The 13,200-nt window shown below is 47.1% G+C and overlaps 1 protein-coding gene across 1 annotated transcript in view; it reads left to right on the top strand.

Moving 5' to 3' along the window:
- MIPEP (mitochondrial intermediate peptidase) overlaps positions 1-13,200 on the top strand; it is a 155,024-nt gene that overhangs the window by 22,928 nt on the left and 118,896 nt on the right. The window contains exons 8-10 of the mRNA XM_057532957.1: positions 2,550-2,598; positions 4,023-4,083; positions 7,924-7,976. Coding sequence (XP_057388940.1) covers positions 2,550-2,598; positions 4,023-4,083; positions 7,924-7,976 — 163 coding nt within the window. The remainder of the gene's footprint in view (positions 1-2,549; positions 2,599-4,022; positions 4,084-7,923; positions 7,977-13,200) is intronic.

Here is a 13,200-nt window from a genome sequence, read left to right on the forward strand (position 1 = left end):
GAGGAACCGCAGGTCAGGTTGATTGCTAAGAAGTGGCAGAGCTCAAGCCCAAACCCGGGCTCTCGATTCATGCTCCTCCGTAGGCCACCTGAGACCACATGCCCCTTTCTCTGTGTCGCCTGCATCGGCTCTTTCAGTTCGTTGGTTCGACAGATATGCACTAAGTGCCCACTGTGCGCCAGATGTTATTCTAGGCGCCGGAGATAAATCCGAGTCGGACAGATGGGGATCCCTGCTTGTGTGCAGGTGACAGAGGAAAACAGAAAAGCAGGGGAAGAGTCCGGTCTGTTCCTGGCTGCTACAGGTCGTGGAGAAAGTGGTACAGGGGAGGGAGGACTGCGCGCGTCAGGAGGTGTGCGGCCCCGCACGGTCCGCGAAGGCTCGTGGACGAGGCTGTGAGTGGAGGCTCCAGATGGGGGCCCAGGTGTGAGGACGTGAGGAGGAGCGGGGGAGCCCGCGGGGCGGGGCGGGGCGCGGTCACAGGTGAAGGAGGCTCGTCCTTGGGGGAGGTGGGTTTGAGCCGGGACTTCAGTGGTCACGGCCCCGCCGAGGGGGCTGAGAACTGCTACAGGGAGGGCCATCCGGAGGTGCTTCGCAGGGGCCGCAGTGAGGGACGCGGCTGCTCCAGGCCGACGGCGGCTGTGCAGCTGGTGGGATGTCACGTTTGGGGCGTGTGGCACCGAAGGGAGAGCCAGGCCTTCGACATGAGCCACCGGGAAGACAGTTCCTGCTGACGGGGGCGGGGCAGGAGCGCGGTGGGTCCGAGTTAGGTGTGAGATGCCAGGTGGTCAACACAAGTGGAAACACTGATGGACGGTGAGGCACACACACACGCCGGGACGAGACTGGTCGGCTTGCCTGGGCGCTGGGGGCAGCCGGGGCCCGGGGAAGGTGGGGGACTGAGTCCCGGCTTGAGTGACGCGCACTGGAGGTCACCGGCCCCGCAGTAGCGAGCGCCCAGGGTGATGGCTGGCAGATCCACGGCTCACAAGGTGGTTAGCAAGGAAATGTCTTGGAGCTGGACTCTGTGCGTGTAGTTGTGTCGAATGTGACCTGTGTCCTCGAGGGATTTAACATTTGGTTGGGGAGCTTAGATGTATAGGTATAAAGATAAACCTTAATACAGGTCAGTGTCTTTTTAGTTCCAAACGCACAGACTATGGAAAACAGTGCCCTAGGATTTTAGGAGCACAGGAAGTTTGCAGGTGCTTGGATGGTTGCTGAAAGTCTCATGAGGGAAGTGAAAGTGGTGGTGAGGAGCAGTGAGCTGTCGACAGAGGGGGAGGGAGGTGGGAGGGGTACTGGTTAAGGTGGACCCCAGGTGACAGGTGTGTCAGGGGGTCATCTTCCGGCGAGGCATGCATTTGCCCTCAGGCCGTTTCAAACTCATTCCTTTTTATTGAATACTACGACAGTATTCCAGGTAGCTTAATTGAGGTAGATGTTTCCTATGTAAGAGAGCTAGGAAAACGAAATAGGTGAAAGTTAGTAAAAAATGGTTATTTTGAAATAAAAAGCACACACAGAGATATATTTGAAAACAGTTTTCTATGCTAGCTGGTTTGATATCCGGAAATAAAGACTTTATTTTAAACTAAATAACAGTTGTTTTTCTTAACACCATCTAAAATGAGGCAGCGTTTTTCAGGTTACGAGGTATGGGCTGGTTCAGCACTGATGGTGGGGAGACCCCTGGCTTCCTGGTTTAGGTCCGTCCTTTCCCCAGCCTCTTATTTTACTCAGAAAAGAGATAAACTGAACAAGAAACTGAAACATATAAAAGACCATCTGGAAAATAGAAAAACAGTGTGTGTAGCGCACTCTCAAATACATATGAAAGCTCTGTACATGTTAAATAGTGGCAAAAAGTGCTAAATTCAAAAAGTCACATGAAAAATTTCCTATCATGGGAAACAACAGTAAATCCACTACATTGCCTTTATGGATTTGTACAATATAGTGACTTGTGGCTGAAGTATTTTAAGTAGTAAAAAAAAAAAAAAATTCCAGTAGAGCCTAAATTTTTAATGTTCTAATTTTGCAATATTTTCTTTGGATACTGATCCTAAATAGATTATTCTGCTGTGTATATAAAAATAAAAATATTTACCCAGAAAAACACTGCTTTTTAAAATCTGATGTTTCTAAGTTGTAGTGATTTTTATGAACAAATCAGAGTCTAGCTATCTGTTGAAAACTCAGAAAAAAATTAGACATGTCTGACAGACATTTTTTTCCATTATACATATGAATAGATAGAAATAGATTAAACTTTGGATTCTTTTCTTTCGTTTCCCCTTAACTCTTTATTTTGGGGTATCATTTAAGGCTTTGATTATTACTATGTCAGTTTAATTTTGTTTATTTAATAAAGATCATCATCATCCAGAAATGCCTAGTATATGTTAGCAACCCAGCTTCCCTTTGAGAATCATCACTTTAAAGGCATTGTAGTGTGTGGATTTATGATCACCACATTATAATTTTAACAGGTATATACATTTTATTTTATGTAGTTAAAGATATTTTCTTTTGGATTTTCATTTTAGAGACTGTCATGCAGTTCCTTGAGAAGCTATCTGACAAACTCTCTGAAAGGTTTGTTTTTTTATTCTACTCTTTAGTACGTGTCATTTAGTTTTTTTTTTAAGACTTGATTTATAAAAAAACAATTAGTAAGTGACCTGTTAAGAATATAAGTGTTGGAATATTGCGTCAGATCTGTGGACTGTTCAAGAGATTAGAGGAGCAGTGAGCCCTACTGTGAAAGTGCAGTCGTCCCCCGAAGGTGACAGTCTCAGAAGCTTGGGCGTCCCCTCTGCTGAGCCAGTCAGCCGTCTTGAGGAGTTCATCATCAATAGGGACTTCTTAAAGTTTCCCAAACCTTTTGAAACTGTATGTTTTAGCTTGTACCACCAGTTTTATCATCAGCTGGAGATGTAGCATTTCTCTTCTTTCGGCCTCAGTGTGGGCGGCTGGTGGGGATGGTAGATGGATCTGTTTGCCCCGCTGTGTGCTTTAAGAGCGCTCTCAGCGGTCCCTCTGTCACAACCGCCGGCCTTCTCCCTGCCCAGCCCCCTGGGCTGGCCCTCGTCCTCGGGGCCACTCTGGTAGTGCTCTGTCTGGGGGCAGCCCCCCAGGAGCCTTCAGACACGCTGGCTCTAGGACGAGGCATGGCACGTTTGTGAGAGACCGTGACCTCTCTGTGGCGCTGCCTAAAACCTCGTTTGCTGCCTGACTGCACCCGCGTGTTAATTTTAGCTCCAATTTCCATTTTCTTTTACAAACTCATGCCTTAGGACACAGGCCTCTCCAGTTTGGGTTATATTTATAAATTCTAAAGTTATCTTTCAATGCAGTGAGCTGTCGTGGCTTTGATATTATGAAGTAGTGTTGATTATGCAGTTATTTGAGACTTTATTCTACTTTGCCTTGCTGGTTAAGCATTACTATTCTTTTTCACTCGTATGTAGCTATAGATTATATTTTGAGCAAACTTATCTTCAGAGTTTTATAGTGGTATATAGGAGTTCATTCTGATGGAAGTTTCATATTCTGCAAATATTAAGTGCATATTTGATTATTGCCCAGCTGGAGTTTTTTGGTAGGGGAAAAATTATGAATAGCAATCTTAAATATAATCTATGTTAATATTCTTTTATAGGAAGTAATTTGTTAGCCTCTTTTTTAAGGTGTAGCAAAAAGCAGTGGTTTAAAGTTTACTGATTAACACTTTGCACTTCGCATGTTTCTTTTAACACTGCTAGTTTTTCCAGGCTTTTAGTACTTTCAAGACATATCTCTGCCAAGATGCTTTTAAAGGTAGAAATTGTAGTAATTTACTGATGTATAGATTATCGTTTCTTCTAGCACATGTAAAATTTGGATTAGTACTGGTTGCATTTGCACTACAAATTACTTCTAATTTTATCACGAATATTGGAAAGTAACATAAGCAGACTAGTTCTTTTATAACGTAATTATGAAAATTTTGTCCTAACAATGATAAACCTGTTTTACAGAACTATAAAAGATTTCGAGATGATACGAGGGATGAAAATGAAACTAAATCCTCAAAATTCTGTAAGTGACCATCTTGGGATATTTTTATTATAACGTAAACAGTCTGTCAGCTGAGGTCTTTATCTTTTGACTCTAGAACTTTCTTTTGATTTGCTGAAGGTGTATATAGTCTAGTTTCTGATCCTTGGATTTGGGGAATAAAGTATTGAAATATTTGATCCAAATGTCCGAGTCTGACATTCCAGGAAATCCAGTGTTTTTGTTGGTTAGTTGCTATCTCACACACACACACACACACACACACACACACACGCACGCATGCACCCATACTGTCTGTTAACACAACCTGTGTTAATATCTGCTCACACAGAGGTTGCCTCTGTTCTACGGAGAGTCGGCGTCTCTGTGCGAAGCACCTTTAGGGGGCTCGGGGGGGGGGTGACCTGGCCGGTGGCAGCTTCAGCATCCGTGCTCACCTCGCAGTTGACACGTTTGTTTGCTGACCTGTGGAGCTCAGTTAAGTAGATCAGTGTTGACTGGCAAAGTGAAACCGTCCTGAAAACACTGACTCTTAAGATCAAATGATTGCGTGACCCTCCCAGTCAGCCAGAGTGTCCTTAGGGCCAGAGGGTGCCCTGAAAAGGGGGGAGATCCCAGGTGTCGGAACGCGGGTCCTCATCCGGCTCGGGGCTGCCACGGGATTGCTGGGGTGTCGGGGCCCCTCTCCTGTAGCTGCTGAGCAGGGTTAGGAACTCTTGACCAGCTTCCCAGATCCAACCACCATGAAGTGGAGTAATTCCGTCACGGTCACTGATTTCTGGAGCAGCACGTGAGATTGTTAACTGGTAGTCAGAGCTGTATCTAGCGGAGTAGCTGGGATCAGCCATCCGCCCACTTCGGCTTGGTAGGCAGGTCCACTTGGGAAACTAGGTCATGGATCAGAGTTTAGCTTGGTGAGCACAGGAACAGAAAAGGTGAAGTGTGTTGCCAAAAGCTAATTCATTAATATGACTCGAAATTGTTCTCCCTGGACATGTTTTTGTTTGTTTGTTTGTTTGTTGGCTGCATTGGGTATTCATTGCTGCACGCGGGCTTTCTCTAGTTGCGGCGAGCGGGGGCTACTCTTTGTTGCGGTGCGCGGGCTTCTCACTGCAGTGGCTTCTCCTGTTGCGGAGCACGGGCTCTAGGCATGCGGGCTTCAGTAGTTGTGGCATGTGGGCTCAGTAGTTGTGACTCGTGGGCTCTAGAGCACAGGCTCAGTAGTTGTGGCGCACAGGCTTAGCTGCTCCACGGCATGTGGGACCTTCCCGGACCAGGGCTCGAACCCGTGTCCCCTGCATTAGTAGGCGGATTCTTAACCACTGCGCCACCAGGGAAGCCCTGGACATGTTATGTAGCTACTGATGCCGGCTGTTCTGAGGATGTTTGGGAAATGCCCAGTCTCCTCCTGAAGCCCCCGTTTTGGTGAAGGTACCACCGTTAACCCTGCTTCCCTAGCCAGACCCTGGACTAAGTCTAGACCAGGGGTTCTGAAACTGCTCCCTGGAAGGCAGCACCTGGGCACTTGGTAGAAAGCAGGCTCTCGGGCGCCACGTGCTGTGTGTCAGTGAGCCCTGCAGGTGTTCACACCCCGCCCCCGCCCATCGTGTCAGGTACCGAGGCCTGCAGCTTCTGCCTTCCTGGGAACTCTGTCCCCTGTCTGTGCCCATTGCCACAGCCCTGGCTGAGGTCATTATTCCTTCTCCCCAAGACAACAGTGACTGGTTTTCTAGCCTTTTGTTCTGCTCCCCTCGAAGTTGTCCTGCATTCCAACTGCTTTGCTGGGTGCCTGGCCCACGTTGGACGCAGAGAAGGTCCTGTGCACTTACTCGGAATGGGAATGAAGGAATGCAGGGCCGCCAGAGGGATTTTTCTAAAACACTGGTTGGGCCTTGCACTCTTTTGTTTAACATTTTCAGGTAATCATTAGATTCACCTTCCCATTTCTTAGCTTTCCCACTAAGCCCTTCGCAATCTTCCTGGCCGCCTCCTCTTCTGCCTGGGAGCCCGGTCAGCGTTCTCCGCTCACTACTGACACCTGCCTGATGCTCGTGTGCGCTTTTCACTTACTTTTTTGCTTTGCTTTCCCTTCTTTTACTTTATTTTTATTTTTTATTGAAGTATAGTTGATTTACCATGCTGTGCTTTCTTTTATTTTTAAATTGTAACTGACATTTTTGTGCCAGCAAATGCCGTACATCTGGATTACGTGCTCCCATTCTTCACAACCCAACTCAGGCTCTGTCTCCTCCAGACGTTTCCTGCCCTCCCCTGTGATTTAACACCCTTCATGGGCTGTTTGGCATGGTACAACGTCTTAGACGTGACACACTGTTCTCTGATTGGCGGGCTGCTTGTCTTCCTGCTGCCTGGACCGTTGTCAGCTCTTGGTACAGGGATGGTGTCTTGTCTCTGTTGCATTAGAGCCTGCGCTCTGTCTGGCACGTAGCAGTTAGTAAACAGTCATCTGTTGGAGGCCATGAGTGCCGGGAACTGATCACTCAGGGGCCAGAGTCCCAGGGGTGCTGTCCCTGCCCTTCAGGAGCTCATGGGCAGAAAGAAAGGAAACCTCCGTGTCTTACCTTGGTTCCCTTCCCTGATAAAAGTATGAGCATGGCGCATGAGAAAGAATACCTTGTCGGCAGAGGAGATAATGTCTAAACTGAACCTTTAAAGGACCTTGGTAGAGGATGGAAGCCTCGTTCACAGAGCTCTTCTCAGTGCCAGGTGTTTGGTTTTGCAGTTGAAGTGCATATAGCAGTACTGTCTGGGAGATGCTGCCGATTCATTCAGCAGATAACTCTTGAGGGGCTACTGTGTGCCAGGCAGAATTCAGGGGCCAAGATACAACGGGGGAATTGCAAGCAGAATCCCTGCCCTCAGGAAGCTTGCGTCGTAGGGGAAGGAAAGGGATGGTAAACGCATGGACAAAATCAGGATTGTGCTGGTCCTGTGGGGATAGGGACTGTGGGGAAATAATGCAGGAGAAGCGGATGGAGGCTGTTGTCTTACAGGGGCTGGGCGGTGAAGACCCCCCGGGAAGATGACGCCCGAGCAGCCCTGAAGAAGTGAGGGGCCGGCGACAGCCAGGCAAGAGCCCTCTAGGCAGAGGCCGCAGGGAGGGCTCTGCCTTGCGGTGGAGGAGCAGCAGGAGGCCGGCAGGGCTGGGGGGAGAAGGCAGGCGGGGGGGCGCTGGGAGTCGGCGTGCTGTGGACCGTGGGCCTGGACCCAGGCCGCCTGCGTCCCGGCCCAGCGTCTGCCCCGCTCTCGGTCACGTGGCAGCCCGCGGGGTGTGTGGTCCGCACAGCTACCCCGCTTCCCGTCACTGTTCCGTACCAGCTGTCAAAAGTGGTGGTTCTCGTATTTCTTTATGACATTTTCTTTGCCAAGATTAGAGTTAATTCTGCCTTAGTTACGTTTTAAATTGTTGCTTTCATTTCTGGGATCCACCCTAAGCTTCTTGCTTAGATTTAGAAAGAACCCTAGTCTCACCTTTAGTTCCCTAATCTTACCTGCAGTATGTTTTATGGATTAATACATGGGTTACATTTTGGGGAAAATTTCAGCATGGCTAATTTAATCTATCAATTTTGACTTTTATTAGTTTACATTTTAGAATGACATTTGTTTACCTTTTCCCCAAATTCTGCGATTATGCCTTATTTATACCTCTCAACTCACTGATTGCAGGGAAGTCAAAATAAAAAGGCACGTATTTCCTGCCAAGTCATGAATTTTTAGGCTTTTTATAAAACTTTTTCTGACATCATAACAGGTATACATTTTATAAGTTGGCTAAATTATTGATTGAAATTGTGAAATAGTCAACAGCTTTCATAACAGTGAATTTTTCCATTGTAGGAATTAATGCCTTGGGATCCGCCCTACTACAGTGGTGTGCTTCGTGCAGAGAGGTACGCTTTTTGAGAAATACTCGTGTGTGTGAAGGAAGAAATATGTATTGAGCGCTTTGCCTGCTAACTGGGCAACTGTCCCTTCACTCGGTGCCCACGTTACAAACTGCGTCCCCTCAAGCTCAGGCCCTGTGCCGGCGTGGCCAGCGTCTGCCCTCAGGTCGCTTATCCGGGCTGGGCAGCCCCTCCCCCAGGCCTGTAGTGGTCCCTCCCCCATAGCCCGCCCTCTGTGGCTTCTGTCATTCCTGTTTACACCTTGTGAGTGTCTCCCGCAAGGCTGGAATCCGGGCCCCTCCGCCTCCTCGTGTGGGTGCTGTCCAGGCTCTTTCTAGACCCTGAGCTGGAGGGGCTGGGACTTTGCTAGAACCCTCGTCGTGTCCCGTTTCGGGCCCAGGGTGGGTGCTCGGCAAATACTTGTTGAACCAGTAGAGGAATACGGTAGCCCTTGGCATGCCACAGGGAGCTTCTCCTACGTTTTCTCATTTTGTTGGGGCATCTGGGCGGGCGCAAGGGAAGTAAGGCCTTGGGAGACGCACGTTGACAGACGGACGCCTCTGGCTTCTGTATTCCTCTGTGTCCATTAGACTGTGGCAAACTAGGAGCTATGCTTTTTTCCCTAAACGTACCCTATTTCTGTCACTTTTATGTTTGCTTGTGAACCCACAGAATATGGAGGCCTGTTCAGAGTGAACACAAAAATGTTTATGTCCCAAGCAACTTTATATCTGCAAGAGGAATATATTTTTTAAGAATCTCAGAATCTTAGCCTTTAACAAATCCTTAACATTTTTCTCTCATGGTTCATTTTTTAGATAGGCAGTTAAGATTGACTTAGGTCCTGGAAGAGAATAAAAGTTTTGAGCCGTTTTCTTTACTAAAGCGTGCTGGCATATATCATCATAATATACTTACTCAGTTGGTATTAAGTCTTTTGGTTACCATGCATTATATTCAAGCATCAAGCAAAGGGTAGTAAGCACCTCACTAAAATTAGGCGCCGCTTATTCTAATGGTTTCTTTCGGCATTTGTCATAGAAGCAGAAACCTGTAGCTTTTCCTGTTCTTTCTGCCCCGGCAGCAGGAGGTGGCCTGAGATCAGTCATTGTGTCCAAGAGCTGACCCATTGACCCATTGAGTTCCCATCATTTCCCCTCTGTGGCCGCTCCTTACGTATCTGTTCCCCAAACCAGTCTTACTTGCAGAGCATAGCTGTCTCCTAACCTGTAGGTAATAATGCTTTGTCAGCTGGTATTTCTTTTTTCTTTTTTTTTTTTTTTTAAGAGGATATGTTTGTTTTTTTAAAAATTTTATTTATTTATTTATTTATGGCTGTGTTGGGTCCTCGCTTCTGTGCGAGGGCCCTCTCCAGTTGCGGCAAGTGGGGGCCACTCCTCATCGCGGTGCGCAGGCCCCTCACTATCGCGGCCTCTCTTGTTGCGGAGCACAGGCTCCAGACGCGCAGGCTCAGTAATTGTGGCTCACGGGCCCAGCCGCTCCGCGGCATGTGGGATCTTCCCAGACCAGGGCTCGAACCCATGTCCTCTGCATTGGCAGGCAGACTCTCAACCACTGCGCCACCAGGGAAGCCCCCCAGCTGGTATTTCTTATACATGTGTCCCAAATTCAGCATCAGTCACCTTCTCTATGAAAGCACGTAAACTGTAGTTCAGAATCTGTAATACTTTGATGCTGATAAACAGTGAGTGCTTAGAATATATTATAGCTTAACATAAGATATGCTAGTAATAAGACATTACTTCACAATTGTGTTTTATGACTGCAAGACTTCAGATCCTGCTCTTACAGTTGCATTAAAAAATAACATTTCTGTCTTAAAATCCTTCAAAGACATAGCATACAGGAATGTTAAATTTTTTATTAATATGTTCCATATTTATGTAAAGTTTTTAGTTGTATTTTTGACATTGGAAAGTAGTGTAAATTAGATGTCCTTGTTTCTTTCTAATTTTTGCCACTGTGATTTTTTTTTTAATTAATTTATTTTATTTTTGGCTGTGTTGGGTCTTCGTTTCTGTGCAAGGGCTTTCTCTAGTCGCAGTGAGTGGGGGCCACTCTTCATCGTGGTGTGTGGGCCTCTCACTGTCGTGGCCTCTCTTGTTGCGGAGCACAGGCTCCAGACGCGCAGGCTCAGTAGTTGTGGCTCACGGGCCCAGCTGCTCTGCGGCATGTGGGATCTTCCCAGACCAGGGCTCGAACCCGTGTCCCCTGCATTGGCAGGCAGATTCTCAACCACTGCGCCACCAGGGAAGCCCTGCCACTGTGATTTTTATGTGGTGTTCCTCTGCATCATGTCCCCCACTCCTTATTATTACTATTACTATTACTATTATTATTATTATTTTTGACCGTGCTGTGTGGCATGCAGGATCTTAGTTCTCCAACCAGGGATCGAACCCGTGTCCCCTGCAGTGGAAGCTCTGAGTCCTAACCACTGGACCGCCAGGGAAGTCCCTCCCATCCCTTATTTTTTAAAACCTTAGCCTTAAATTTAAAAGCGATATTTTTGTCATTTAACTGTGCTCTGTAAGTATAGCATACACAAGTGGTGGTTCTGTGGAAATTACATGTGGATATTTGAATACTTGGAAAGATAGAATCAATTATGACGTATATGTATGCATTAATCAGGGTGTGCGATCCCTGAGAAGTTTGACAGTGATCTTAAACAGAAGCTATTGAATAAAGGGGAGTGAGTCCTCCATTTATACCAGAAATGCACCACTGGAAAGTCTTTAGGTTGCTGCCTGACTCCGTACTCAGTACTTAGAGCTCCCCGAGCCCCCCGAAGGTTGGGAATTCTGACCCCTCTGCAGCCACCACAGAGATGGGGTCTTGTCCAGATGGGAGGATCGGGGGCAGCGTGGCCCTGTGGCCAGGAGCCCCTGAGGGCCGAGGCCCCGGACAGGCCTGGCCCCCCTGTGACACGCGCTACGCACAGTCTGGGAAAGTGACTTATCCTCAGCCAGCTTGTATTTTTATACTAAAATAACATTATTATGTGGAATTGGCCATCTGTAGACCTTCTTCTAGAGAATGGTCCCCTCTCAGAGATGCTTTGTAATTGTCCTCTCAAATCTTTTGAAGGAGGTTCAGTTCTGCCTTAAAGCTTGTCTGAGAAAACACTCATCTGAAATGTAATGACTGTATTAAATCAGTAGCAGAATACTCGTCAGAGAGCTTTTGGTGAGAGAGACAGCACTGGACAGGGGTCCACCTTGCCTGTGCGTCCTGGCGGCCGTGTCCAGGGCGGAGGAGCCTGCCTGTGGCCGGCAGGGCAGCACACAGGGGTCCCTTCCGTCTTCAAGGTCCCAGGCCCACTACCGCCTTTAAAATGAAGCTGGAGCGTCGCTCAAGGCCCGCGTGGCTCTAACGAAAGATACACACACGCCCTCTGGTTCTCCCTCACCACCCTCGTCCTCCCCAGGTTACCTCTGCCAAACTGAACCCTGTCCCCTGCCTGGTCCCTTTCTGTCTCAGAGGCTGCGGCTTCCTGCCCTGCCCTACCTGTGACATTGTGCCTGGAGTCCCCGAAGCCCCCGGCCTGTGCTTACAGCCCAAGTGCCTCACGGCTGGGCACTCACTGTGTCCTCGCGGCCTGTGCTTACAGCCCAAGTGCCGCACGGCCGGGCACTCACTGCGTCCTTTGGGCCTCACTGTCAGCCACACCTGGAAGCGGGGAGCAACGTTTGCCTTGTCTCCTCTGAAGTGCAGTGGGGAACACGCTCTGGGCCCAGGAAATGCGTGCTGGCTGGCAGCCGTTGTTGGAGCCTGTGTCCACACCGGTGGTTGGAGATCCGTGGTAAAAGCACCCCAGTGATCACTGTTTTGGTAAACATATTTCTGTGGGTGGCATTTTTCATCGGTCAGGTTTGTTGAAGGCAGCATGACCTCTGGAGGTCTTCACGAAGCTCCTTTGTTGAGAGGTTTCTCCCAGGCTGGCCGGTTCTTAGAGTAGAAGTCGCCACTCTTCCGGGAACACAGTGTAACCCACCTGACAGCCACAGGGGACTTCAGTTCACTTATTTGGCTGGTAACTCAGGAAAAGAACCAGGAAAAGGGATGCAGAAATGCTTTAGATGGGATTGTAAGAATTGGGGGTTTAAAACATCTATTTTGAGTAGCTTAAGAGGCAGAGGATTGAGTTTTGGTTTGCAGTGTCAATCATCTTGATTGACTAGAGTAGGCTGAGAGGCGCAGGTAGTGGAGGAGAAAAGAAAGGGAAAATGTAATAGTTTGGGTTTGAGGTTAGAAGGGTCAAACAAAGTGAAGATTTCTAAATCCTCGTTAAATGCCTCTACTTGCAAGTAAAGACTAAAATGTGTGGTTTGACATGAAATGAAAAGCAGAAGGGGCTTTCCTTGATTTGAGCTTTTTTTCAAGCTACCCAGGGACTTTTTTGGCCTACATGTTAAACATTTAAGATTTCTTTCAAGTTTCTTAATTTTCGCATAAGAGAAGAGAGAACCTATTAGAAAGATAGGAAATTGTGTTTTAAAACTGTGAGAGGTGAGTCCTGGAAAACAGTGGCAGAAGCAGCTGATGGGGAATCTTAAAGAGCAAAAATACCTTAATTTTTTTTCTTTTTCAAGTTTTAAACTCTTCATGGAAGAGTGAAAGTAATTCTTTACGAAAAGCGTGTATGTGCAATGATTTTATTTACAATTTTTATTTTTGAAGAGTTAATACATTCACGTGGTTGGGAAGAAACTGAAAGCAACATTATGTCTCCACTGAGATATTTCGAATGCTGCTCAGAGCCTTCCTCCCATCCCTGCCCCTAGAATAATCATTCTCACCGTGTTCCATGCATCCTTCCAGTGTTTGATTTTTGTTTTTAATGCTCGAGGACTTTATTTCTTTTCTGCCAAGGATGAGTTTCAGTGAATCACATTTCACTTATTTTGGTGCTGTTTTATAGAATGATGTCATTGGGATGTGGGATTCAGTATAGTTTATTCCTTGCTAAGGTATATTCTGAAATGTCGGGAGCGTTCACATAATGAGATAGGAATGTTTTGTGTTTTAAACTATTCATAAGACATTGGACTTCCACAGAAGGATGGTGTGGTGTTTCAAGATAATACAACTGCTTGATACGTGGAATTGTGTAGTTTATTTGTTAGTATATGCATACTGAGCTCGTTGCTTTCAATTTTTAAGAAAATTAACCTTTATAATGAAAACTTTCAAAATAAACAGAAAT

This window comes from Balaenoptera acutorostrata, chromosome 18 (assembly GCF_949987535.1).
Source record: "Balaenoptera acutorostrata chromosome 18, mBalAcu1.1, whole genome shotgun sequence".
NCBI classification, from domain to species: Eukaryota; Metazoa; Chordata; class Mammalia; order Artiodactyla; family Balaenopteridae; genus Balaenoptera; species Balaenoptera acutorostrata.